The sequence below is a fragment of the Balaenoptera physalus genome (assembly GCF_965194825.1).
Source record: "Balaenoptera physalus genome assembly, chromosome: 15".
NCBI lineage: Eukaryota > Metazoa > Chordata > Mammalia > Artiodactyla > Balaenopteridae > Balaenoptera > Balaenoptera physalus.
The window spans coordinates 11851752-11879673 of record NC_138894.1 but is presented as its reverse complement, the minus strand read 5'-3'; the positions used below and the strand labels follow the sequence as shown (position 1 = coordinate 11879673).

At 49.9% G+C, this 27922-nt stretch overlaps 2 protein-coding genes across 2 annotated transcripts in view; one reads left to right on the top strand and one right to left on the bottom strand.

Annotated features, from left to right (window-relative positions):
• Positions 1–27922, top strand: part of FER1L5 (fer-1 like family member 5) — a 336005-nt gene that overhangs the window by 2654 nt on the left and 305429 nt on the right. The window lies entirely within an intron of this gene.
• On the bottom strand, positions 154–27039 carry SNRNP200 (small nuclear ribonucleoprotein U5 subunit 200). Its single transcript, XM_082427224.1, has 45 exons — positions 26865–27039; positions 26181–26344; positions 24602–24773; positions 23660–23852; positions 22758–22813; positions 21467–21565; positions 20871–21023; positions 20666–20765; positions 20366–20502; positions 19695–19778; positions 19430–19603; positions 19004–19141; positions 18622–18777; positions 17865–18035; positions 15873–16066; positions 15531–15654; positions 14362–14511; positions 14015–14125; positions 13323–13454; positions 12965–13153; positions 12408–12605; positions 11852–12004; positions 11659–11739; positions 11230–11313; positions 10472–10578; positions 10033–10151; positions 9578–9732; positions 9276–9465; positions 8937–9110; positions 7806–7966; positions 7269–7496; positions 6737–6928; positions 6468–6646; positions 6119–6270; positions 5138–5246; positions 4481–4589; positions 3781–3970; positions 3520–3684; positions 3165–3286; positions 2747–2890; positions 2482–2658; positions 2035–2195; positions 1871–1952; positions 671–763; positions 154–572 (listed from the first exon to the last, which is right to left on the bottom strand). The coding sequence occupies exons 1-45, from the start codon at positions 26907–26909 to the stop codon at positions 429–431; spliced, it is 6411 nt and encodes a 2136-aa protein (XP_082283350.1). The 5' UTR covers positions 26910–27039; the 3' UTR covers positions 154–428.

Here is a 27922-nt window from a genome sequence, read left to right as displayed (position 1 = left end):
CGCACGGGCTTAGTTGCTCTGCGGCATGTGGTATCTTCCCGGACCAGGGCTCGAACCCGTGTCCCCTGCGCTGGCAGGCGGATTCTTAACCACTGCACCACCAGGGAAGTCCGAGAAAGGAAACTTTTAATCTGGAATCACTGCAAAGACAAATGGTTTCTCCAAGTCATTTTATTAGAATGTGTGACTCAAAAGGAACTGCAAAGAGCACGCCTAAAAATGGTGTACACAGTTTATGCCTGACACCTGCAGACACTAGATCCGAAGTTTGGATGGAGAGGAAAGTAGTGGGGTGGGCTGGGACCGCGACAGCACTGGCTGGCCAGACCTCACACAGACCGGGTCTCCAAGACTGAGGTCCCATGACAGTGTACATGTACCAAACAGGTTCAACTCTTCTCTCTGTGCAAGAGCAAAGGCCTCTGGACTCAGTCTGAGTCACTGTCTGTCTCAGCTTCCTTCACATCCACGCTGAATTTGTACTCCTGGTCACATCCCATGTAAGCGTCGCTCATGAAGTACAGAGTGTAGTTGTGGGCGCCAGTGGCCGGGGCCACAAAGTCGAGCTTCACCTGGAGAGAGCAGGCAGAACTCAGGGCCAGCTCAGACACAGGAAGAGTTCTCACCCTGCCCCATCTCACAGCACGCGAGGGCCAGCGGACACACTCACCTTGGCCTTCTGCTGCAGGGTCAGCCTCTTGATGGAAATGAGGCTATTCGACTTGGCATCTCCAATCACCACCCACCAGCCCTCTTCACGTTTCTGTAGTGACCAAAAGCCAACAATGTCAGCACATAAAACTTGATGATCATGACACCAGGAGAAAAGTTACAAAAGTAAGAAACCAGAAACCAGAAAGAAAGCTTTCTAAAACTTCTTCCCAAACTACAATTGGATATACCTAAGATTTTAAACTGTCTGAGGTGTCTCACATGAATCTTTAAGTAGGCAGATGAACTCATTTGTTGGTTCGGCTCATTTCCTTGTCCCAAAGTACCTTCTCCCATTTAGTACCTGACACTAAATCCAAGATTCCACTATTAGACATCTAGTCTTTGGGGCCTCGCAGCTTTGAGTTCCTCAGAGACTCTTTCAAATAAAAGGCATATATGCCGGAGGAGAAAAACACGTTAATATAGAGGTGAGCCTGCCAGCACAGAGGATCCAAAGTAGGCCTTGCGTCTACCAAGAATCCCCCTCTGCTGGCCGCTCCACTGTCAGAAAACCCAAGCATTCCACTTGAAAGCGCTCTTTCCTCAGAGCCTATTAAACGAATAGTTTGTAAATTTAAACATTACAGTGTATCTGGTTTCTCCTTTCAGCCTTCAATTATTCTCCCATGTAAGGGATCAGATTTCCTCTTTGGTGGTAAAGAACCAAGCACTGGAAGCAGAGTAAGTGGCTGTGAGAAACGAGAGCGAAGAAACACCAACTAGAAAAGCCCAACTGTCCTGGAGACTTTTTTTTTTTTTTTTTTGGCCGAGCGACACGTGGGATCTTAGTTCCCCAACCAGGGATCGAACCCGTGCCCGCCCCCTGCATTGGTAGCAGGGAGTCTTAACCACTGGACCGCCAGGGAAGTCCCCCTGGAGCCATTTAGAGTTAAAGATAAATGCTTCTTCACAGCCACAGACGTCAACAACACCGCGCGACTGGGGCGTTCAATAACGACCAGTCACCTAAATTGCCTTCAAGCAAAAAACCACCAAAAACAGAAAACACCCATGGCCCCAAGATTAATCCTCAGGCCTGTGGCTTCGTTATTACCCTAAATTTCCTCCCTCAGTGACTATGTACCCTTGTAGCCCAGCCTCTAGCCAGTGGGTAGGGCCTCAAGTGGACCCCTGGGAAGCCGCTCCCAGGATGTACCTGTGGGAAGAGAGGCGCGATCACGGGGCCTGTGACTTCCTCCTCTCGCTCCAGCTGCACCAGCACCACAACCGGCCCGCCACTGTGGGGAGAAACGCAGGTCGCACGTCACAGCTGTGCCCAGCAAGGACCCGGGGCGGGGCACCTGGCCCTCTCTGGCTCACCTGCGGATGCTGTCCTTGTCCACCACCTCGTAGGACAGCTCGATGTTGGGGTAGCGGTTACAGAAGCGGGCCACGTCTGCGATCTGGCTGTCGGACAGCTGAAGCAACGCGTTGCGCTCTTCGTCCTCCATCTCCATGATGTCAAAAACACTCTCCACCCCCTGCAGCGGGTGTCAGAGGTCAGGGAAGAAGAGAGAATGCAGACTAGCAGCAGAGGGAAGAGGCTCCAAAGAGCGGCTACTTTTACTTCCTATGCCATCAGATCATCTAAAGAAGACACGGCTTCAGAAAGAACATGGCCCACAACTGTCAGGCCCTCTAGCAGCTCCAGGGCTAACACCTCCAGAGAAGCCAGAATGAGAAGGCTCCCCTCCACAGCCGCCCCCAGTGCAAGAAGCTCGGCCACAGCCTCGGCCACCCGACACTCCGGGTTCCGGCCCGGCTCACCTTGTCTGTGCAACGTTTGATGTGCTCTGAGGTGAAGTGTGGCAGCTGTTTCAGGTATGAGTCCTTGGACCACATGGCTTGGGTGACCATCTGGGCCAGCTCCATGGCTGCCAGAGCCGGGCTGAGCCACCCGTTGCTGGAGAGGACATCCACACAGGCCTGGATGAGCCGGATGGCCTGAACAGGGACAAGAGAGCAAGAGCAGGCAGGGTTGGAACTGCTGCTTCACGGGCCACGTGGGCCTCCCCCCGACCCCACTCGATACCTTGCTGAGGATCTCCTCTGTATCCGACTGCAGCTCAGCACTCAGCTGCATGCGGGACAGGTGAGCCTGCAGAAGCAGGTTGGTCTTGACGTGCGGGTCGTTGAACTTAGGGTTATTCAGCTTGTGGGGGACCTTCTGGGCCAACTGGAAAGTGGAAGAAAAAGAGCCGATGATGAAGAAGTGACCCTGCCTGAGACCCACTCTCAGGCACCACCTGTCCCAGGCTCACAACCCTTCAAAACTCAGAGGGGCGGCTGGGTGCCTGGGGGTGGTGGGGCTGAGACGTGTGGAGGTGCGTGAGGGAGGTTGGGGCAGGAGGGGTCGGTGTCTTCCTGTGGTGACGGGGCATCGCGCGCTCTGGGAACACGGGCCAAGCTTCAGCTCCAAGCATGTTCTCCTGAAGCCGAGGTGCCCTCACCTGCCGCAGGAGATTGTCTTCATGGTGCCGGATGGGAATGTTCTCATACTCGGCCGCATTGGAGATGATCTCAATAAGCCCTCGCACCTTGGTCTTGGCATTCAGGGACATGCTGAAGAGCTCTGAGAGAGGTAGGGAAGGAGATTTGAGAGGAGTCAAAGCAGGCAGAAAAGGAGCAGAGAGGAGAGAGTTAACTCCTGGGCTACCCCAGCTCCACCCTGCGATGCGTGCCTCTGACAAACACCGGATGGGGCACTGGAAGCATCATCATCTCTCATGCCCCATGGGCTGCAGGCCCTGCCTGAGATCCCTCTAGCTCAGGCTCTGCACAGACCCAGCCCCTGCCGGCCCTCACCAATGGTGGTGTAGTTGATGTAATAGTAGGCGGCGATCATGCCCAGGTTCAGAGGCGCCACATCCATCTCGTCCTCAATGCTGATGCACTTGGACTGCTCCAGGTCACTCAGGGTCTGTTCCACGAGCTCCGACAAGTGGTCAGACAGGTGACGATGGGAGATGCCTGTGAAGGTGAGAGGTAAGTGGGGAGTCACAGGGAGATGGCGAGCAAGGGCTGTGAAAACTGCAAAAGGATAAGGTGTGCTCCAAAGCCACTGACCCTGAAGGTTGTAATAATTGGGGTTCTGTGTCATGCGGCGGTACAGAAAGGTCCAGGTGAGGTAGTCCACGGCGTCCTGCTTGTTCTCAATGGTCTTGGTGACAATCTCAGCATTGAAGTGGTCATGCATACAGTGGTCCAGGTGAGACTCTACTGGCAAAGGCTCATATAAGAACTTTTTGAAGAAATCCTATGGGAAAGAAGATAATAAAGAGTCAATGACAATATGGTCACAGAGATAGGTCAAGGGGGAAAAAAAGGCCAAGGGAAAATGTGGCCCCTGTGTGACAGACAGACACAGCTAATCAAAATGGAAGAAACCAGTTGCACAGACAAGGTGAGCTGGGTCTGGACCTGGAGAGTTGGGTGTGTATGCCTGTTCCCACTGGCATCACTGGGTATTTCTACAGCAGAGACAGGGGGTACACCACGTCCCACATGCTGAGCAGAGCATGAGGGAAGATGGAACCAGCCAGAGGGAGAAGACCTCAACACATAGTCAACAGCAGTAGCAAAAACCAAAGGCTACAAAATTCTACGCAGCCAAGAAGCTTGTTACCAAAGCAACGTGGAAGATAAAAGAGGCAGAAGTTGACAGACAGAATGTAAAAAAATAAGTAAAGACATCTATCGAAAGAGAAACTAAAGAATCTGTTCTGAGGCCCAGGATCAAAAGGCAGTGCAAGAGGCCCAGGCTGACCTTTTTGGAGCCCTGGCACATGATGACACAGCGCCCCTCGTCATCCTGCAAAGGGCGGTTGGCGTGCCCCACCATCTGCAGCACGTCGTAGATGGGGTAATCCACGTACCTAGAGACAGGAGGGGAGAGGAGGCAAAGCTGCAGCAACAGACACCCAGGAGGCTGACTCCCTAAATGTCAAAGAATAAAGTGCAAACACGGGGAGACGTGGGCCAATCACAGCAAAACTCTGTTTATGAGTTCCCATGCTCAGGCGCTAGTTTCATGCATTATCTATACATCACTTTAGTTTTCAAGTGTAAGAGTCATTACTTTGTTGCTCGGTGTCCTTGAACCAAAGCTATTAACCCATCTGATGCCAACAGCCAAATAAGTCCCCATTAAAGGATCTAATATGTAAGGCAGGCTTCCAAACTTTTCAGCTATATAGTTCATGAGTAATCAAGTCACCCGACTCAAATCCAAATCTAGAAGCAGGTTCAGACATTAAAAATAAGTCCATATAAATAAAACCCTGGCTGGGGTGGAATCTCGGCTAGCTGCTTATTTCCCTAACACCTTTTCTTCACAATAGTGAACTTCTGGATTTGCAGGTGTTACGTTCATCTTAGGAAGGAAGGTCTGATTAACACAGAGCAAGAGCACGGCTGTACTCACGCGTGGATCTTGCCGTTGTAGTACTGGGTATCCATGATAATCACCAGGTGGGCGGCCACATTCATGCCCCAGCAGAGACTCCGAGAAGCTACCACCACCTGGATAGCCCCTGAGCAGCAGAGGGGAGAAGGAGACTGAGCACAGGGCTCCCTGGGTGAGGCAGGACCTGCTGCCTCCTGGGCAGGTAGTGGCTTATCTTGTGTTACGTTTCACAACTCAGAGCAAAGCTTACCAGGAACAAGGTTTAATGACTAAGGGGCTACCTCGGTACTACAGGAGGTGGCTCTATGTCACTGTTGCTCTGCTGGGGGGGGCTACCCTGAAGGAAATGAGGTAATCCTGGAACAGAGTCCCAAGCCCAGGGAAAGCTAGGCTCACACTCCTGCCTGACAGATGGGCCTTGCTGACTGGAAAGGGCTAAGGCTGACTCAGCCACGGGCTGGCTCAGTACATGGTGGCAAAATCGAGCTCTGAAGGTGCCCCAAACCAGACAGATTCAGGGGTCAAAGAGTGACAGTAATGATTCTGGCAGGAGAATCTCCACTGCAGCTCCACTAAGCACTGTCAAAATAATACTCTGCGTGAAATGCCTGACGTCAACAAGGGACAGAGGCACACAGCCACCCAAGGGAAACAGAGTTTACTCCATCTCTAAGGCCCAGCCACTTTGCCGAGCCTGCTATCCGTAGAAAACCAGGTCTAATGGCCAAATATCCTGGTCTAAAAAACCAGGTTCTGAAAGAGCACAACCTTATGTGCCTGCCTGCTCTCTCACCCAGAAAGTAGGGGTAATATCTGTCCCACCTTCACCACAAGGATACTGAAATCAAATGAGATAACAGATAAAATAATCTGGTAAGTATCAATATTTTGAAAATGACCAATGTGCTGTAAAGAAGTATCACCCACACCCAGAAGTTGAACACGCCCCCGTGACACCTCTGGATCTAGCCTCACCCTGCGCTCAAGGCTGCCCTCTACCTGAGCTGAAGAGCTGCTCCACCAGGCGCCGCTCCATGGGGCTGAGCCCCTCGTGCAGGTAGCCCACCCCGTTTAGCAGCGTCTCCTTGAGCGTGCTGTCACTCAGCTTCTCCAGGTAGGGGATCAGGTCCTTCTCCGTGCAGTGCAGGAACCTAGGCGGCATGAGCACTGACTCAGCCCGGAGCGCTTCCCCGCCCCCGCAGAGACCCTTCCAGCTGTGCGTCGCCCAGCCCCGAGCCAGGCGGGGGCCACCCCACCCTTGTGAACAGAACACCCGGCAGGGTAGGCCAGTCTCACCTGAGCCAACCCTCACCTCCCCACGGGCCCCCAGGAGCCAGGCCCCGCCCACCTCTGCCGCTGGATGTCGGCCGCACACGTGGTGAGGATGTCGATGGCGGTGAGGCGCGTCTGCTTGCGAGACGGAACGAAGACAATGACGGGCTTCTTGGGCGAGTGCTTGGTGATGGCGTGGTACACAGGCTTGGCCATGGACAGCAGGCGAGTCTGTGTGTGGCTAATGTTGAAGCCCTGGAAACCGAGGAGGAAGAAAGGAGGTTACAAACCCAGGGAGCCCTGGATGTCATGAGGCCACGTGGGAACAGGAAGAGCGGGTCCCACCTGGATGTGCAGCTCCAAGGGCACGGGGCGCACGTTCGGGTGGAAGTTGAAGGTGGAGGTGGCGCTGCACCCCAGCCAGTGGGCCACGTCCTTCGCGTTCGAGAGCGAGGAGCTGAGGGCCACGATGCGAATGGGCCTCTCGATCTGGGAGGAGATGTAGCGCATCCGGGAGCAGATCACCTCTAGGACGGGCTGGGAAGAGGAGCGGGAGTCACTGCAGGCCCGGGCGCTCCATCCTCGGCCCTGAGCTACCTTCATATGTAGCCCAACAACCTCGAGATGATCTCCTAACCCTTCCTTGTGATTAGGGGCTCTCCCGTCTTTGGGTCCACCTCCTCCATGGCCAATCTCCACTAAGCAATGCTATTCTCCAAGAAAACTACAAAAAAGTCTCAGATCATCCTTTCAGAATAAGGTGACGGGCAGAATCCTCTTGGGAGAAGCCCTAGTCTCTGGCCCTCACCTAAGGCCCAAGGCCAAGGCTACTCTGCCGGTCCCAGCCCCCCTCCTATGCTGCAAGGTCAAGCCATACCCCATTCTCGCCCCCGATAAGGTGGACCTCATCCACCACGAAGAGGTTGATGTTCTGGACATTCTTGCGCTGCTTCCACCGCCGGGAAAGGATGTCCCACTTCTCGGGGGTGCTGATGATGATGTTGCCTTTGCCCAGCAGCTTCAGGTCCGTGCTGGTCTCCCCCGTCAGGAGCACCACCTTCTTGTTGAGCCTGTCCTGGAACTTCTCGTACCAGTCCATGTACACCTGGCGGGCGGGCAGAGGGCGGGCAGAAAACATCAGGCCACGTCAGGCTTCAGTTCACGAATTATGAGAAAAACATGGGAAGCCAAACACAGAGGCCTGTCGCCCTGTAGCTCTCAAGCTAAATACTTCGTAATCACACACCAACCCATAAGTGACCGGAGAGCTTCCCTTTAGTATACGACTGAGGAAATGGCTACCAGCAGGCAAACAGTCTTGCCCCAGTTGGCTCTGCGAATTTCAGGGCTCAGAAAACCTTGATCTGGACTCAGAGATGAAAACGGTTTCTGGGAAAATTCACACGTGACACACCTGCTCCGCCAGAGCCTCCATGGGGGTGATGTAGACACAGCGGCCCTCTGAGTTCTGCAGCAGCATCCGCAGGATGGCAAACTCCGCACAGATGGTCTTCCCGCTGCCCGTGGGGGCCCCCACAAACACGTTGTCATCGCTGTTGTACACGGTGTTAAACACTGAGAAGTGACAGAGAGGCAGCGTGAACACCGAGAGAGACTCGGACACGCAGGAAACTCAGCCAGTCAGCCCAGAATGGCAACCATGAGTGGTGATGGCACAGGGCCCCCAGCTGCAGTCGGGCCTGCGACATCTCTCCCCTTCATCCGCTCCTTCCCACACAAGAGGAGGAGAAGGGACCAAGAGCAAGAGTTCAGGGTCCCTGGAGATTTGCAGGAGGACAACAGAAGCAAAGGAGGTCAGGGCTCCCTCCTTGCTTCTCAGGGACAGGATGCCGAAACAAGGGGAACTGGCTCCCCTCCTCTGCCCCTCCAACCCTCTCCCATGTTTCCTGGAAAGAGTCAAATACACAGAGAAGGTAAAAGCCTAATAAGTAAGCCCTGGCATCCAGACTGGGTTAAAATCAAGTTCTACTATTTATTAGGCTGGTTCAATTGGGGTGCCTCTCCCTGCCTCGGTTTCCTCATCTGTAGAACAGGACACTGATGGTAGTATCTCAAATGGTAAATCCCTGTTTGCTAGTATCTCAAACAGGATTGTGGGAGGAATGAAAGAGAAAACACTTGGGATGCACCCAGCCCAGAGTACTTAGAACACAGGGCATGCTCTGGGAACACAGCTGTCGTTTACAGCAATGAAGGCGGAGGAGGCCTCAGTCAACGCTGTGCACTCTGGTTCAATACTGGAGCCTCCTGAGCCTGAGAAATGACAGTGCACCATGATAATAAGACCTGCTCTACCAACCCTCCTCAGGGAGACGTGCAAAGAAGCGAAGCAAATCTAATAGTAAACAAGGGCTTCTGAGAACAGAAAATGTCCCAGCTGCTCCAACAGTTGGCAATGATGAGCTCCCACATCTGCCAAGCACCTGAGGGCCCTCCTCCCCCTCCTCCCGCAGAACCTACCTGTCTCCAGGGGACCTTAAAAGGCCTCCAAAGGAACTGCCCGCCTGGAAATGGAAACACCTACCCTGGGTCTGGATGGGGTTGAAGAAAGGAAATTTATCTTGGTAAAGGCTCTCAAAGGCACTGTTTCTCAGGGCAGACACGGGCAAGGGCTGCAGGTCCAGAAGCTCGGTTGGGGGTGGGTACTTCTCTGGCAGGATCAGGTGCCGGAAGGAGACAGGCAGCTGGGTCTCACAAGCTGCCAGAAAAGAAACGGGAAGGGCAGTCAGCACACTGGGAACCCCAAGGCAGCATACACAGCACTCTCCCCAACCAAGTCTGGCGCAGTACAAGGGGCAAGACACGCATCTAACTGCCCCGGGAGGACCTGGTCCAGGGGACCCTGCGGAGGAGACGCACTCACAGAGCCAGCGGTCAGACACCACACGGATGAAGTACTGAGGGGGCAGCGGTTCAAAGACGGGCACGAAGAACGTAATGAGGTGCTCGTCCTGCGCATACTTGGCCTTGAGTAGGAAATACTCGTGGTGCAGGATCACCTCGCTGTCCACATCCTCCACCAGAATCCAGAACGCCTCTGATGAACCATGGACCTGCCCAGAGGGGCACAAGTGACAGGAGCATGAGCTGGCGGGAACTCAGCCCTCCAATCCCGCTCTCCTCAAGATCCCTCTGAAACCAGGCCCCTGCCTCACACAGCCTGACCTTTTCATCCCACTGGAAGTCGGGCGTGATGGTCAGCTCCACCTTCAGCGTGGAGCGCGTGATAGGCTGCAGGTGCACCGACAACTCCAGCTTGGGGAACAGGTGGACGTATTTGTGGATGGTCTTCCCCATCTTGGGCATGCGGATAAGCTCCCCTGCGAGGACACAAGAGAGCACGGGGCTGCAGCCCAGCCTGCCTGATGTACCTGCAAACCCAGCCCTGAGGGCCACCAAGGGGAACCGGCGGATTCCACTCCAGAAGGGCAGGCTCTTCCCTCCACTCTCAGTGGGCCCAGAGGATTCAAAGCCCCGAGACCAAGAGCAAGCCTATTGCTAGTGGGACGAGACAAGCGAGCCCAGGATGTCAGGGCACGAGGCCTAGGAACTGGAAAGCAGGCAGGCTTAGGGAGACATCTGAGCTGTGCGGACGAGCAGGAGGACGGCTTCCCACACACCTATCTCATTGTGATTCAGGTCATACAGACGCTCAAAAGGGAAGTTTTTCTTCTCGATCTTCTTCACTACTTCCTCAGGGAGTTTCCGGAACTGGCGCAGAGGACACATGGACTGCCACCTGTCCAGGAAGGAAACAGAACTATTAGTCCCCTGTGCGGGGCCTGGAACAAACTGCCCTCCTCACGGCTTCCAATGGATGAGCTGTGACCCACAAAGCACGAATGCTGAAGACAGACATCTCCAACTATGCCACCCTCCCCGACTCCACCCTCCCCGACTCCTCAGCTCCACCCCAAAGGGCCTGCCCCCTTCTCAACTTTCACCCAGGTGCATATTTCACACATCAGGGCGAGATCTGACGCCTCTAAGGCTTTCCCACCACACCCTCAGCCCGGGGACCCCCACCGTGTGAGCAGCTTCCAGCTCACTGGGCCTTACATGCGTTTGTCAATCATCTTGCAGAGGTTCAGGGTCTTGTCTGTAAGCTGCGCCCAGCCTCGGTTCAGGACAATTTCAAAGATGGCCCGCATCAACCGGCCAGCCGACTGGGGAAAGATGAAGCGTTCCCCCTGTCAAGTCTGCACTGTCCCCAGACCTAATAATGCAGCCACCTGACACAGGGTTTAATTACCTCAAGCTCTGATACGACCAGCTACACCAACTCAAAACCCAAGTCCCTCTGTCATGACCCACCCCCGCCCCCAGGAGACGCTGGCTGACGCAGGACAGTCAGAGAAGTGCAGCTAGAGCTCAGCGCCCAGCATTGTAACCTTCCTCTCACTGCGTGATCGTAAGGCTTTTGACTCATTTAGCATTTAGAGTCCTAGCAAGAGTAAGGGTGCTAGTGACTTGCCCTGAGGAAAAGACAAAGAGTAGTTAATAAAGCCTTTTGCCGTTTCTGGGTTTATCTAGGAGCCCAGCAGCCGTAATGGGAAGTCCCTCTCCACAGGGAAGCAGACACTGTGTCTCGCGATCTCCATGTGGAGCCTCCCCAGCATCTCCGTAAAAGCCTCACCTTCCCACGTGCTCAAGATCAGTAAAACAGAGCGGCCGTACCACACGCGCACCAGCCGACAAGCCACCTGGGGCACAACTCAGCATTCCTCCTCCCTCACTCGTGTCAGGCCTACTTTTTACCAGACACACACAGAACACGGGATGGGAACGTACCAGGGGTGGCACAACCCTGCCCTCACCTGGGTAACATATACCATGTCGGCCATCAACGCAAAGCCCTCCAATTTCAGTTGCGAGATGAAAGCTTGGAGAAGCACATTGATCTGGAAAAAAGCAAATCAGCCAGAAGGAGGCCGATCATTGAACCATCCAAAAAAAGTGAATACATTTCTGCTCTGGGCATCCATGCCAGGTAAGACCTTCTAGAGCTCTTGATTTGCAGACATTAAATAATTGTTACTCCATGTAAAAAGAACATGTGAGAAGGATGCAGAAACTCGGAGAACTGAGCAGATTACCAAGAACAAACCCAAACTCAAGGGCCATCTTTTATTTATTTATTTATTTTTTTATCTTTTTATTTTTTAAATTCTTTTCTAAGGTTCATCTTTTAGAAGACTAGGAAAACCACCTGATCCTTACCCCAAGCAGAGAGGAGCTGCGCTCACCTTCGCACTGGGTTCCTCAATGCTCTCCTTTACAGGGATGGGCACCCTCTCCAGCAGCTTCTGCAGCTCCAGCTTCTCTTCCTGCCACAAGAAGGAAACAGGTCAAGAAAAAGCCAGGAGGCCAAGGAGAGAACCAACCAGTGACGTGGCAGTGGGTGCCAACTTCCAGTTCCAACATGCTGAGTGGACTCACTTCTCTCACGGTGATGTTCTTGAACTCTGAGGACAATGAGAAGACTCTGAAAAGCTCAATCTCACTCAGGGTGGGCTTCAGCAGCTGGTTGTAGGTCTGTACCGTATCATTGGTGATGTAGTAGTGGCTGGCTATACGACCGAGTTCTGTCACCTACAAAGAAGGAAGACTCAATCCAAAGCTGATCAGTAACAAGCGGCAACCTCTCACTGTGGACAAGAGGGGCCCACTGGGTGAACACACAGCGATACAAGTGCCTGGCCCAAGCACAGGAAGAAGGATGGCTCAATAAACTGACCTAGAGTGTGACTTGATGCCCACACAGACAAGAGAGCTGGATCAGCTACCACAGCTCAAGATATGGAAAGGAAGCACCGTCAGGTTTTATACCATTTTAGAAGTTCCCAGGGTCAAAGGGCACAGTCCAATGCCACTTGTTTTTCTGCTGTTCCAAGCAGTGGGCAATTAGGCAGTACTTGAATCAAGACAGTGATCTGAAAAATTGTCTCCTGGGGCTACAACTTCTGCAGGGACCTCCGTCCCTCAGCCCACTCACCTGGAAGTTGCCCGTCTTCTTGTCGTACTTGACCAGATTGTTCTTATCCAGCATCAAGGCAGCAGTATGAACCAGATCCAGTCGGCGCTGGTCCAGCAGGGGATCTCCCTTGAGGTCATCATGAGAGATGCCATAGAGGGTTGGGGATCGGAGCATTCGGATATACAGGTAGGCGTAGCCCAGCCAGTTCACTGCATCCTGTAAGAAACAGATCATGGGCCTTAGCATGCAGAACTGATGTCCAAGTGAAAAGCTCCCACAGAGCACTTAGACATTAATTCCCAACTATGACGATATGTATTATACTGTCTTGTGAACGTTTATAACATTTCATTATTAAGAAGACAGAGTCTTTTCTAAGATTTTGGCAACAAGGGGAGCTGTCAGCCAGAGACCCAAGAAGCTTGAGAGCCTGCTTACACTGAGAGACGTGGGGCCCAGGGTTGGAGGACGCCGATGCTGGTGGCCCACAGCACAATGACCGAGACCACCTCACTCCTGGTACCCTGGCCTCTCTGGAGAAGGCAAGAGGCGCCAAGGACAGAGCCCTCCCCTACCTTTGCGTTCTGGACGTTCCCCAGCACGACTTCCGCGTTGAGCATGTCAGGCAGCTTTGATACCATCTGGCTCTCAATAGGAAGCTGCTGATTGAGGAGGGACAGGTAGTACTGCAGCTCCCCATGAGAAGTGATGAGTATGCCTTCGCCCTTGGTGTCATACTGCGGTCTTCCTGCTCGTCCCAGCATCTATAGGTCAGAGACAGCAACCAAGAGGGCTATGGCCACAGAGCTCCTGGGTTTGATTCCAGGCTTCTACATTATGGAACCTCACCTTCCATCTGCCATCTTTTGGGCCTCCTGTGTATAAGACACAGCATGCTTTTCCCCACTGAGAATAAACTCAAAAGCTCCATACCTGCAAGATGTCCAGTGCCCCCAGTTCTGTCCAGCGCCCCTTCTCCGGACTGTACACCTGGGTGCCTTTGATGATGACGGTATGCGCGGGGAGATTCACACCCCAAGCCAGGGTTGCCGTGGAAACTAAAACCTACAGAGGCAAGGCAAGGTAATAAGGAAAACGGACGTTACCACCACGGATTACTATCCTCAACTTCTCTAGGCAACTGGCCTCAGAGCTTCTAGCAGCACCGAGGTGGGTCCCGTACTTGCCAACGTAACACCAGAATAAAGAGGAAAGGAGTCCACAGGTTCCTCATCTCTTCAAGAATCAACATTTCAAGGTTCTAGAGACACTTAAGAGACAGATATGCAGACCTATATGAATCAACTTAAGGTTACTAGACAATTTAAAACACAGGCTCTCCTGAGAGAGGGAATGAACAAGGTCCTGACCTATGTCTGACAATATCTGGAGTCACCAACATGTTTGCTTTGCTGGGCTTCTCAGGTGCTTTCCTGAACTCACTCATCTTCCCTCGTGCAGGACATGAAGAGTTGGGAGAGGTGGTATGACATTACACTGACTGTACCTACCCAACCCTCTGACCTGGTTTAACTGAGCCAGAAACAACGAAGTACCAGGCACAAACATATGGCCCAACGTCCGATGTTTCCAGTCTTCTCCATCTGTGCTTTGCCCACCCTCACCTGAATGTGTTTATCAGCAAAAAGATCCTCTACAAGTGTCCGGTCAACTCTGGTCATGCCCGCATGATGAATAGCAAAGCCATAGGGCAGGAGATCCTTCAGCTCCAGGTTCTGGGGAACAGAAAAGAACAGGTGATGAGGTGAGCCTTCCTGAGGGAACTCCCCCAGAGATGAAGCAAATCTCTTCAGCTGAGACTCTGCCCCTCATCTACCCACATATCCACAGCCAATCAAACCTCACCCTGTGTGAAAAAGCACCACCACGCACTCCCGGAGGACCACTGGGACAACTCGGATTGAGCCAGTTACCAGGTAGGAATGAGAGAGCCGGGCCTGTCTCGCCTCACCTTGCACTGCTCGGCTTCTGTCCGAAGGACTTCTGTGGAGGCCGAGCCCTCTCTCAGAAACAGACCCAGCGTGTCCTTCTCCAGGCACATGTCCCGGATGGCCCTGGCCGTCTTCCCAGTCTCCTTCCGGGAGTGGACAAACACCAGCACCTGAGTAGAAGCCCCAGTTTGCCACAGTCAAGAGACACAACTCCGACAGTCACCCCCACGCCCCTGAGGAACCAGCAGAAGCAGAGGCTGCACCATTATCAGGCAGGAAACTGAGGTCTTAAAAAGGGGCGATGGCAGTAATGCACACTGGCTCAGAAGCCTAACAGGGCCCGCAAGACCCTAAGCGAACGAACCTACCAAGTACAGTGATGAGGGTCCTGTAACTGGGAAACTAAACTAACTCTTAGCACCCCATCTTTTCACAGCAAGTTTAAATATAATATGAATGCACATTCAAGAATCTCAATTAATTTGTGTTCAGGTACCTGATGAGATTCTCAGCTGCTAAAATGTTATATAAAATAACGGGCACTGGCCTTTATAAATGGACTTAGGAAGTAAGTCTCAGTATGAGACAGGCACTATTTTGTAGGAAATAAAGTCCTCCAAGTATTTACTGCCAAGAAAAGATTTGTGTCTTCATGTAAATTCTTATGTTTTTTAATCAGGCAAAGTAGTCAATGTTCCATAAAAAAATTAGATCATACTTACTAGTAAAATGCCCTTTCACTAGTTTTTAATTTTTATCTTCATTTTTAGTATGTTTTTAGTGTAAGTCACCCAAATCTTTTATGGAAGAACCCTTGATAATGTAGATAGACAAATTAATTATTTGTGCCTGGTGATTTCCTTTTTGAGTTTTTAAATTACAAATTCAATTTCTTTAATGGTTATAGGACAATTCAGATTATCTGTTTCATCAAGGCTGTTTCGGTAGTTGGTTGTTTTTGAGAAATGGGCCCATTTCCTTTAGGCTGTCAAATTCATGTGTAAAGTTGTTCACAGTATTCCTTTACTATCCTTTCAAATGTAACAGATTCTGTAGTAATATTCCATTTCGTTTCTGGTACTGGTGATTTGTTTTGTGTCTTCTCTATCTTTGTCAGTCTTGCTTGGCTATCAGTAAGTCAAAAATTCAAAAGAACAGAGTTCAAGAATAACGAGAAACTATGACAGACCTGATTTTTTCCAGCATGTTCCATGATTTTCTCATAGACAATTTCATTCATGATCTGGAAACGCTTGATAGCTTTTTTCTCCGTAATGCCCACGTAAGTCTGTTCTAGAGGCACTGGGCGGAAGCTAGAAGTTCAACAGTTAGACAAATGAGGCTTCTGAGACAAAAGTACTTAGGAAATAAACAGTCCTTTCCACTGCCATGGAGCAATATTCCTCTTTTTGGATTCATATCACATCAAAACCCAAAGGCCATTCTAAAACCCAATCTAATAGAGCTCCTTGGAAAAGAAGGACAACAGGAAGGTCACCCTGGTTAAACTTCTCCCAGTCTTTTCTTATACCTGTTGTCGAAGTAGAAGAGGCCCTTGGCAGGGTCCACACGCAGAAAGGTGGCCACATCTTCATAGTTGGGGAGGGTGGCACTAAGACCGATGAGTCGGACATCCTCTTGGGTCATCTCAATGTTCCGGATGGTCCTGGCCACCAACGCTTCTAAGACAGGACCTCTGTCATCGTGGAGAAGATGGATCTCATCCTAAAGAATGGGAGGGCAGCAAATTACCTGTAGGACTAGAGAAATGTGGCCCCCTTTCCTGAGAGTATTCCCATTTTGTAGGTACACACCTAATATGCCAAATAAAGAAGAAAAGGGACCCCAAAGCCAAGGAAACCCAAAGGATGAGATAATATTCACCGTGAAATACCCCAGGAAATAACATGCTCCGACCACGAGCTGCTTTGCTACAGTTCAGTGAAACAATGCTTTACGGTAAGAAAATCTGATACTTCGGGTAAATGAATTCATAACTCCACTCAAAGGAAAATTTCTTTACTAAAGATAAAGCTTCTGATCAGACCATATTTATATCATATAAGGTTTTACCTCTGGGCAGTTATCTTTACCAAGAACGAATTGGGGCTTCCCTGGTGGCGCAGTGGTTGAGAATCTGCCTGCCAATGCAGGGGACATGGGTTCAAGCCCTGGTCTGGGAAGATCCCACATGCCACGGAGCAGCTGGGCCCGTGAGCCACAATTACTGAGCCTGCGCGTCTGGAGCCTGTGCTCCGCAACAAGAGAGGCCGCGATAGTGAGAGGCCCGCGCACCGCAATGAAGAGTGGCCCCCGCTTGCCACAACTAGAGAAAGCCCTCGCACAGAAACGAAGACCCAACACAACCATAAATAATAAATAAATAAAATTAAAAAAAAAAAAAATGGAAACAATAAAGGAGTTTAAAAAAAAAAAAAAAGAACGAATTGTATAATGCATCAAATGAAGAATTCACATAGCCTAAGGCAGTGCTTCTCAAATTTCAGCAGGCATACAAAGCAGGAGGGGATCTTATTAAAATGCAGATTATATTTCAGTAAGTGGGGGTGGGGACAGGGACTCTGCATTTCTTTCTTTTTTAAAACAAATATTTATTTTGGCTGTGCTGGGTCTTAGTTGTGGCACGCAGGATCTTTCTTGCAGCACGTGGGAATCTTTAGTTGCAGCATGCTGACTTCTTAGTTGCAGCATGCAGACTCTTGGTTGAGGCATGTATGTGGGATCTAGTTCCCTGACCAAGGAGCAAACCCAGACCCACTGCATTGGGAGCATGGAGTCTTATCCACTGTGCCACCAGGGACGTCCCAGGACTCTGCATTTCTAACAAGACTTTGAGTAGCAGACTCTAAGCAGGGGCTAGCAAATTTTTTCTTGAAGGCCAGAGAGTCAATATTTTAGGCTTGTGGGCCATACAGTCTCTGTTACAAATACTCAATTCTATCACTGCAGCACAAAAGTAACTGTGAACAATATGTAAATGGGTATGGCTGTGTTCCAATAAAACAAAAATCAGTAGCCACAGACTGCCAACCCTGCTCTAGAATGCTGCAAATCAACAAGCAAGGTCTCCTTTCTGCTTCCCCAGACAACCAAAAGAAACAGCACTCAGACTGTCATTCCTCCCTGGGGGCTTCTGTGTATACAGGACACAATATCCTGACTCTTTACTCATTCCCTCTGAGAATGGATTATTTATAAAGCCCTTTAATGTTCTGGGAGGATATAAGCATCAACAGTTTTTTTAATTGTCTGTTTACATTTATTTCAAAATATTTGACATAAAAGAAGTATAAATGATATGGTAAGGAGCATGCACGTACTGGGAAGTGTTTCAATTCGGTGCAGATTCTCATTTAGCGGTAAGAGCAATGCTGACAATAGCTGCCATTACGAAGGCCAGTAACTGGAGGAAAGGCACTGAAGAAAAGTTTAGCATTAAAACCCACCAACCCCTCCTCAACCAGGCCTGGGCTCTGCGTTCCCACAAGGACCCCCTGCTCACCAGGATGATGAGTCGCACGAGCTGGGTGTAGGTCCGCTCCCCACCCTTGCGGGTAATGATGTCCCACTTCTCAGGGGTGCAGACGATGATCTGAGTGGCGCTGATCTCCTCCTTGCACAGCTGGTGGTCTCCAGTCAGTTCTGCAACAGTGATGCCGTACGTGGCCAGGCGCTGGGTGTAGGAAAGGCACATCAGGCAAGAATGCTTGGAGGGGGCCTGGACTCCACACTCTCTGTCTGTGAAGTCTGAGTGTGGGGTACTGGAGGTAGGTATCAACCCTTCAGGGAAATATCAAGTGTATGAGGTCGATCATATGAACATTTATTTCTAAAACAAATCCAAGTTTACACTCAGGCTAAGGAAGCAGAAAAATGCTCTCTGGGAGCTCTGCACACAAGAGGGGGAAATGGAAGCTTGCAGACAACAGACCTGGAATAACACTAGATCTATTATCAACCACCCATGTGAGTGTTTCATAAATACTCCGATAATGCAAATGATACCAACTGCAGAAAATTGCTAAGGGGAAGATTAAAAAGATGGTAAACCCTTGTAAAAGCCCAGAACAGATCCAGAACTTTCTCCTTTCACAAACACTCTGTACTTGGGTCAAGTTCCACGTTCGAAGGAGAAAAAAAACACCACACAAGGCATTCCAGAAATGCCCTAATATTAGAAGCAGAGAAGCACCAGGCCTGTCCCCAGTACTTTGATAGCTGCACCCAATATCTTCTGGAGGAAGGTTCTACCCCCTTACCTTTCCAAAACTGCCCACCATCTCCTGCACCAAAGACCGCATGGGGGCGATGTAGATGATCTTGAAGTCATCCACGTTGATAGTGCCATCCATGTTAATGTGCTTCCCTATCTCTCGGAGCATACACATCAGGGCCACGTTGGTCTTACCAGCACCCTATGGGAGGTCAAGGACAAGAAGGCCTGTGTACCTTGTTATGCTCGCTACCCCAATTTCTAAGGGCTTATCACCAAAACAGAGCACGTCCTGCGGATTTTACCCTACCATTTAACATCTCTTCCACCAAATGAAGAATTAGGGGGTAAGGATGGAAATGAACAATATTGCCACCTAAAATATACACCGCATTCCACAAGAAAAAAGCAGGCAGGGCAGTGCTTACGGTAGGAGCGCAGAGCAGCAGATTCTCATCCGTCTCCAGAGCAGCACGGTAGAGCTTACTCTGGATCCGATTCAGTGTTTTGAAGCCCTCAAATCCAGCCTGGGCATATTTGGGCAGTTTCTCCACTGGAAGAAGTTGCTAGAAAAAAATGCCATGCACATCACATGAGCAGCACCCTTGAGCAGACTGTGGTTTTGCGAGATTGCACTTTCCAGCAACCTCCCTGCATAACGCTCCACTAAAGGCCAGACCAGAGAGATCAGTATTGTCCCCAGGGCTCAAAATCAAAACGGGAAAACTCTGCAGCAGCTTCCACTTCTGGAATAAACTATCTGTGAGACAAGGCCACACTTTGGTCAATGGGTGGAAATCCAAACTGGAAGGGAGGCGAAGTGAGCAGAAAACTTAGAAAAGCAATTCACTCACTTCTTCAGAGCCGAAGGGCTTGGGCTTCAGAGCAGGTACATGCACCTCTTCATAGCCCTTGCGCTGGCGACGGAAGGATCCGTCAGGAAGCTGACAGCGTTTGTTGGCCATGAAGTGGCTCCCCTGGGTAAAAACTAGGTCCTCCAAGTCCAGAACCTGTCGCGGAGCCAGTGCCTGGGAGTATGAAACACAAGAATATAAAGTGAGCAAGCTGAGCAAAGGAGTTTCCATCCCTCACAGCCTTGGAAATGGCCTTGGTACCTACCTCTCCACCCTGGTCCAGATCCATGGTTTCCAAATCTGTGTCCATCCGGGACTGACGTACTCGCTCTCTCCGAGACCTCTCCTCCTGTGATGCGGAAAAACAGAAAGAAGAGCAATGATTCATCACCATCCCAGCTTCTTGTCCTTTTCAGTCCCTTGGCTGAGCTTGACTCACAGGTGCTGACTAGTAAGTCCTGAAACAGAAAGGTGGCCCTTTACGTTCAGACCCTTGAGGACCACCAGAATGATGAAATCAAACCACTTTCAAGGGACAATACATAGTCCTGGGATTTCAAAAGTCGATGTTCAACAATGCAACATCAAGGGCTATCCTTCAGGGACAGAGTGTGGGTTCTGTGTTCAGCAAACACGCGTTGTGTTCCTGTACTACCAGCAGACACCATGACTTACTGTGTGAACAAACAGCAAAGGGCCCAGGTGCTGGTGACGATAGCAGCAGGTCAGCAGTCTCTCGACCACACCAGCGTGAAGGTGTTGATTCCATGCTGTACCAATGACCAAACTCAAAGAATCTCGAGAAATAATTCACTTCTTCAACTTCCTGCTTTAACAGGACTTTAGCTTTTTGCTGCAATCTTCTAACTAGCGTCTCTTTTCCAAAGCAAACACTCTAACTCAGGAGTCAGACAGACAAACCAACCCAGCCCTTACCCGGATCAGATCCTCCTTCTCCGTTTCGTGGAGCTGGTAGAGGAACTTGGACAGCTCTGGGTCAGCTTCCATCTTTCCCATGATCCTTTCCTTTTCAGCTTCACTCTGTGCACTGGCCAGCAAGGTACAGTATAAAACTGCCAACAGCAAAAGGAAGAAAGGGAAGGTGAGATACAAAATCAACCTTCAACCCTGGAGTAGAAAGAAAAATACATGAAACAATTGGCGAGGCTATGAAAGCAACACAACCTCTATCACACACCTACCTACAACCCAAAAGCGTTCTCCATATATACTCACTCATCATCCTGTGCTGCCGCAACACCTTAATAAAATCAAAAGTGTTGAAGCCAAGGAGCAGAACCAGCTGGTTCTCACATTCCCGGTCATCACTGGCCGTCTGCAGGGAGAAGGTAACACCACGATTAAGGACACAGCCATCTGCTTCCTACACTGCCCCATCTGCTAAGACACACGGAACACAAAAACATTATCCCGGCTGTACCTTCAAAATCTCCAAGACTTCATCTGCCTTCTTCTGCGACACAATGGCATCATCATAGAAGCGACTGAGCTGCCGCTGGAGCCAAAAGGCATCAATATCCCGAGGGTGCAAATCCTTCTTCTTGGAACTCATCAGTTCCCCTGAGGCCACAAGCTACAAAGTAACCAGGCACTAAGCTCACTGTGTCTCCATCTGCCCCATGTGCTTTCTTATCATCCTGCAACAAAGCTCTGCAGACCACCCACCCACAGCCTACCCTCTTCTGAGGACTTTCGGGGTGGGGGGGAGGGCAGGGGGCGGGGGGGATGACGACTCTGCTGTACTGAGTTCATGAGCACACCAAACCCACCAAGACTTCATCAACACACGCCTTTGAGAAAGAGGGTGACTGACTGAAACCTTAAGAAAAATCAAGACACGAAATGTTTATCACAGCTCACCCTATGAAAAGGTAGCTCAATACATAATACATGACAGGACCTATGGGAAAGGCATGGGAAATACATAATACATGACAGGACCTAGGTATGGGAAAGAAGTGCTACACCCAGAAATAACCTGCCCTGCAGCGGCGGGCAAGAGCAAGCTGTACTCACATTAGCCGAGAGGGTGCAGCGCACCACCGCCTCGTCCCCTTCCATATCGTCATCCGATGCCTCTTCTCGAACCTCCCCGTACACATCTTCATCACCTTCCTGTGGAAACAGCCCGAACCCCAACTCGTGACCTGGAGCTGATCCTGGCATCACCACAGAACCTCTCCCTCAAGTCACTTAAAATAAGCTCCATGGTTAGAGCAAAGGCTTCTGCGGTGGAACCAACAACTTACTGGAACCAGGGTCAGCCTCATTCCAGAGTACATTTATCAGAAGGACCAATACAGAAGCACACTTGGGAAAGCACACAGTGACCAGAAATGTAGAGGCCACACTTCGCTTGCTCACTACTGTCTTTACTCACACACCTGCCAACAGGTGTACTGCGTACTGAGCACAGGGTCATGTTAAAAGCAGGTCCTTAATAATAAGCATTTGTTCAATGAATGAATGCTATGAGCAAAGCATTCTTTTAGTTTGTTGCTACTTAAAATAAAGAAATTCTACTAACTCTACTGGAGGAAGGGGCTCAGCAGTCATCTACTTAATCATATCGTTTGAAAGGTGGAGACACTGAAGCAAAATGACCTGTCCGATATAGGACCAAAATTCAGCCCTCTCGGCTCCCAGCTTTGTGCTCTCTCCTCTGACTCTCCTTTGCTACCCCTTCTTCCTGTCCTAGTTTATGATATCCCAAAGCTGGCGTTTTACCTTTCAGGAAGCCAAACACACCCACTGAGAACTCGAATGCAGCTCTGCACATTTTTTCAAGTGCCCCACTTGTTCCTATTAGTTATATTCAAGAATTCTAATTAGATGGTAAACCTCAGTGGCTGCTGCAACTATTACTGACACAACCATGTACAAAATATGCCCATGCTCTGCGGCAAATGTGCATTTTTTTTTGAAATTGGCAGTATGACACAGTACTGGAAAGAGGAAAACTATCACAGTACGGTTAAAATGCAGTAAAACAGGACAGCACATTCCCGAAATGAAGTATACGCTGTACTTACCTTTTTTTCTTTCTTTTTGCTGACCCACTTGGTTTATCTTCAATTATTATATTAACTTACATTTATAAGTTCAAATTTGCTTTATAAAACCAAAAAATAACCATAACAATTTTTCAGCGAAATAATATTTATGCCCAAGTTTGACACCAATACAACACCATAAAACTTATCTGGCTTAAGTTAGGGCACTTCTTTATATCAGAAGTGGTCCCCTCACCTTAACAACTGAAAAAAAAAAAAAAAGACGAGACTGGGTCTGTTTGCTTATCACTTACCTCCTCATCAGACTCAAACTGTACATTCACACCATATGTCTCATCAATGTTGTCATCTGAAACGGTGAGGGATTAGAAAAAGAGGACAGGGAACAGTTAGTAAAATGAGGCACTAGGGAGCTAATTTCCTCCCTAACTGCCTGACTTGCCTCTCCTCAGGACAGACCTAAGGTCTAAGGACTAACAGACAAATGATCAACATGAGAGAGCCTGGGACTTCCCTGGTGGCGCAGTGGTTAAGAATCCACCTGCCAATGCAAGGGACACGGGTTTGAGCCCTGGTCCAGGAAGATCCCACATGCAACAGAGCAACTAAGCCTATGCGCCACAGCTACTGAGCCTGAGCTCTAGAGCCCACGAGCCACAACTACTGAGCCCGCGTGCCCCAACTAACGAAGCCCACGCGCCTAGAGCCCGTGCTCCGCAACGAGAAGCCGCTGCAATGAGAAACGCGCGCACTGCAACGAAGAGTAGCCCCCGCTCGAATCAACCAGAGAAAGCCCACGCACAGCAATGAACATCCAACGCAGCCAAAAATAAATTAAATAAAACAAATAAATTTACAAAAAAAAAAAGAGAGCCTCCTGTGCTGCCACCACCAAGGCCTGCTCCAATCTGCCGGCCGTGGATATGGTCCTGCTCTGCCTGCTCCACCCTCCACCCAGGCCCTATCCAAGTTTTCTCCCATGTTTTATACAATAAAAGGGTCTCAGAATGAGAAATGGCTACCGGAATCCAGGGATTCTGGTGTCCATCAATCATAACCCCTCCAAAAGGACCAAATAGGTTATGGAAACCTTGTAAAGCATCTTTCAGATGCTTTAATGGCTGAGGCTAGAAGATCACCTTAGGGGTCAACGAGCATCCAGTTAATATGGTCAGGACACAAAGAGCTCACTTACCCATATTCTGGATTTCCTTGTCTCCACCATAGTCTGTGATCTTTTTGCCCAGGTTCACTAACACATGGTATCTTGTATCATCTGTCTGACCCAGCAGCAGATCAATCTCCTTTCTCCTTTCCTTGTCCCGAAGCTTTTCATTCTTTAAAACAGCTAGAACTTCATCAGCTGCCCCACAAAGGATATCACGTGGCTGGCGGCAAAAAAAAAAAAAAATTCAGAACGAGACAAAGACAAAGAACATCACTGACCAGCTTTACGTGACAATAGGATGTGAAGAGCTGTATCTCTTTAAAACCTGCATACCAGGTTCCGACCATTTTCACTAATGTTAATTTAAAAATGCCACCAAAGGTCACAAAATTGAAGGAAGACTCATCTGTTTCAAAAAATCAGGTAAGTGGTCTTAGGAAGACAGACACGGCTTCCACAGCAGCGTGCCACAGTTCTCCAGACGGGAGAGGCACTCTGCAGTCCTGCCCTAGCCTGCCAAACTTGTGGCAATTCTTCATCCTCACCTCCTCTAGCAACCACCTCACCAGAGTCTCTCAGAGACCCACAGAAGTCCTTAATCTAATCACATGTATAATGCTAAGAGCACAGATTCTGGATATAAACGACCCGGGCTTACATCCTGGCTCTGCCAAACACTACCTCTGTGACTTGGGAAGATTACTTAAGTATTCTTTGCCTCACACCTCTCTTCTGTAGAATGGAAAGTAAATATTAATAGCACCTGGTCATAGAGCTAACATGAGAACTGAAAGAGAGAACACATGTAAAATGCTATCCCATATAAAGTAAGTGCTCCATAAATATTAGCCACTTCTGCATATCGGTATAGCCCACACAGGAAAATACACAGACAAGGTTCCTCTGGTGCCTCCCAGTTGTGACTTCCTCCCTCTCCAAAAACATGGCTTCACCCTCTGGCTGCCTCACCTGGTCCCCAAGTGCAGCCTGGATGAAGCTGAGCAGCACTTCGTAGGTCTCCCGGGTCTCTTTAGTTTTGGGCTTGTAGATGATGCCCACCATCTCATCAATGCCCTCCGAGAGCAGAGTATAACCCTTCATCTTGTTGATGTCATGCCGGTCCTCGTCACGCTTTCTTCGCCTAATGGACAGAGTGTGATGCTGAACGGGCAGAACCTTCCCTCTCAAAGGCAAGACTAAAGGAAGCCCACCCCACCCTCCTCCACACAGGTAATACTTAAAACCACAAATCTGTATCTCAGCAAATGATTCCCATTTGGCCTTAGTCACTTGCAGGAGTATTTCTTTATGGGATCACAGTAACAGAAAGGGAATACTCTGACATTCTCTCACTAGATGCACTAAATTTTACAATGAGACATCCTCCACGTTCATTTAAAAGAGACAACCCTTTCTACTTTGTCTGACAATATATGATTGGATTTTGACTAGTTTTTTATCCCTCAGACACATTTTCTTTTTCTAGCCAGAAAACCGAAGCTCCAAAGGAATCTACTGCCATCAATTCCTGGAAAAGAAGTCATACTCTGCAAAGTGGAGGACCAATGATATGTAACTCATTTCAAATACAACTGCTTTAATCAAAACCGGGCCTAGAATTTTTGAGACTTCATCATGAGAGAAGAGGAAGACAGAGACGATCAGGGTTGAAAGATAACAGTGAGATAAAGTTCAATGATTTTTTTTAAGTTTGGAAATATATCACCCCGCAAAAGTAAAAAAACAACAAAAAAGCAAAACAAAACACCTGCCTTTCATGCTTGAACGGTAGTTTATAACAACAAAACTGGAAGTGGGCAACAGCAGACAAAAGAAGTAGGGGTGGTTAGTTAGTAATAAAAGAGAAGAGTGAGAAGAGATACTGAGACAAGAGTTTAACGGGACTTCCCGGGTGGCGCAGTGGTTAAGAATCCACCTGCCAATGCAGGGGACACAGGTTCGAGCCCTGGTCCGGGAAGATCCCACATGCCGCGGAGCAGCTAAGCCCGTGCACCACAACTACTGAGCCTGCGCTCTCCTGCGAGCCACAGCTACTGAGCCCGCACGCTTAGAGCCCATGCTCTGCAACAAGAGAAGCCACTGCAATGAGAAGCCCACGCACCACAACAAAGAGTAACCCCCGTGTGCAGCAACGAAGACCCAATGCAGCCAAAAAATAAATAATTTAAAAAAAAAAGTAAGGGATTAACAGATAAACTACTATATGTAAAGTAGATAAACAACAACAACAACAACAAAAAGAATTTACCAAGAATCTTCAAAATACCATGAAGAAAATTAAGATCTCTCTATGGATGAGAAACACATGTTGAAAAAAGATCTAAAAGTTGTTTTCCACTTCAGATACACTTGTTTAGGCCAAAGAACCTTTCGATTCTTTGTTCTGTTTTTATCTTTACTGAATTGTTTTAATGCCACTGACATCTCACTTGCACCAAGAAATTCAGCAAAAAAAAACCACTGCTCAAATGCCAAGGGAAAATGGACTTTGAGTCTGAAGAAAAATCATTTTCCCCCTGCTACTCACTTGGCTCTTCTTTCCTCTTGCATCTGTGGTTTCGTCCGTTGAGCCTTATCTCCCATCCGGGTGCCCTCCAGCTTCCCAACCAGGGACAGAACCTCTCCTGTGGGTTCATCCCGGCGGGTCCGGTCAATGAGAGAGCGGTCAGCTTGGAGGACAAGATTCGAGTTCTGAAAAGATCACAATGTTATCGAAACTCTGACAGGAGCAGAGCCAATGCCGGTACCAAAGGGATACCAGCTGATAACAAAGGAAGTAAGAACTGGGGCAAATAAGTGACGAAAATCACTAGTCGGAATAAAAAGATGTTTTCCTTAAGAAGCGCATCATATAATTGCGCATAAGCAAAGGGCAATCAAATCGTTAGAACAATCCTTGCTCCTAACACTGCCCATAACTCCGCCCTGGGAACACTGTCGGGCACGCTGGGGATGACATACGGAAGGGGGCGGGAACAGGGCCGAGGGGACAGGGAACAAACACTCCTGGCAGAGCTCTTAGCCCATCCCGCTCGCCCCAGTCACCAGTGGGGTTATTCATATCGTCGTGTACCCCCTCCTTCGCCTGAATCTGATTTCCCCTCTGCTTTCGCGGTTCTCCCGTAGGCCTTCAGAGTGAAACTCCCTTCCTCAGCCTCCCGCTCCCCACCGGCCTCCTCAGCCCAGAGCCCTCCTCCGAGCCCACACGCACCGCCTTGTACTCGTACTGCAGGCTCCGAGCGGTCACATCCGCCATGGCCGCGGATGTTCAGGGGTCTCAGAGCTCCGCTCCCCCCACCACACGCTATAGACTGCCGCCGCTCTCCGCTACCGCCGCGCCTGACGCAGGAAACACGCACAGGAGGAAAAAAAAAAAATGAGACTGGCTCCCTTCCGCTTCCGGGTCGCGCGCCGGGAAGTGCAGGTGGGGCATATCTCCGGCGGATGCGCCCCGGTTTTCTGCGACCGTGTGGGCTCGGAGGGCGGGACCGGCAAATCCCGGGACTCTCGAACGACGGGTCCGGGCCAAGGCCAGTACTCTCGCTATCTCGGGTTCCGGCCTTCGTCCCGCAGGACTCCTCACATCTTAGCGAAACGTATGCCTGCTTAGCCCGCTATCCTGTCCCACGCGCTTCTTCCCCTGGTAACAGTCCTGTGAGCTCTGCAGGCAAGGAGGGGCTAATGAGCCCCATTTCCGGCTGAGGAAACTCAAGCTCCTTGCGAGGGACTGAACTGTGTGTGTGTGTGTTTCTGGTATCTGATATCTTCCTTTGGGTTTTTCCTCTATATTGAACAATTGAAAGAAAGCTCTGTTCCCCCCCGTCCCATTTAAAACCTGTTCCTCCGAGACCCTCGTTCTGGGCATCCGGGAAACCCCTTTTTGCCCCCAAAACGCTTGTCACATTCCGCAGCAGGGCCCTCTCCACCGCGCAAGGAACATCAGGGAAAGCAGTTGCCCTCCCAGCAGGGCCAACTCCTTGAAGACAGTGACTTAATTTCTTCAACAACAAAGCCCCCCAGGGCCGGAAGGCACCCCTGCCCTCCCCCAATCAACCAGTTCTGCTCTGTGGAATGGCAACGAATAGCTGAATGGTTACCTCATTTAGAGCCTGTTTGCTTTTTTTAAAAAAATAAATTTATTTATGTATTTATTTTTGGCTGCATTGGGTCTTCATTGCTGCGCGCAGGCTTTTCTCTAGTTGTGGTAAGCGGGGGCTACTCTTCGTTGCGGTGCGCGGGCTTCTCAATGTGGTGGCTTCTCTTGTTGGA

Bases quoted from the DNA above. Each gene is read 5' to 3' on its own strand.
- SNRNP200 (XM_082427224.1), bottom strand. From the start codon at position 26,909: ATGGCGGATGTGACCGCTCGGAGCCTGCAGTACGAGTACAAGGCG. The intron at 6,929-7,268 runs GTATGGCTTGAC...TCCTCTTCCCAG, and splicing joins TTATCGGGGGCGAGAATGGG to CCCGTCCTAGAGGTGATCTG. The intron at 3,685-3,780 runs GTCAGTGGCTTT...TCACCTTCACAG, and splicing joins CAATTATTACAACCTTCAGG to GCATCTCCCATCGTCACCTG.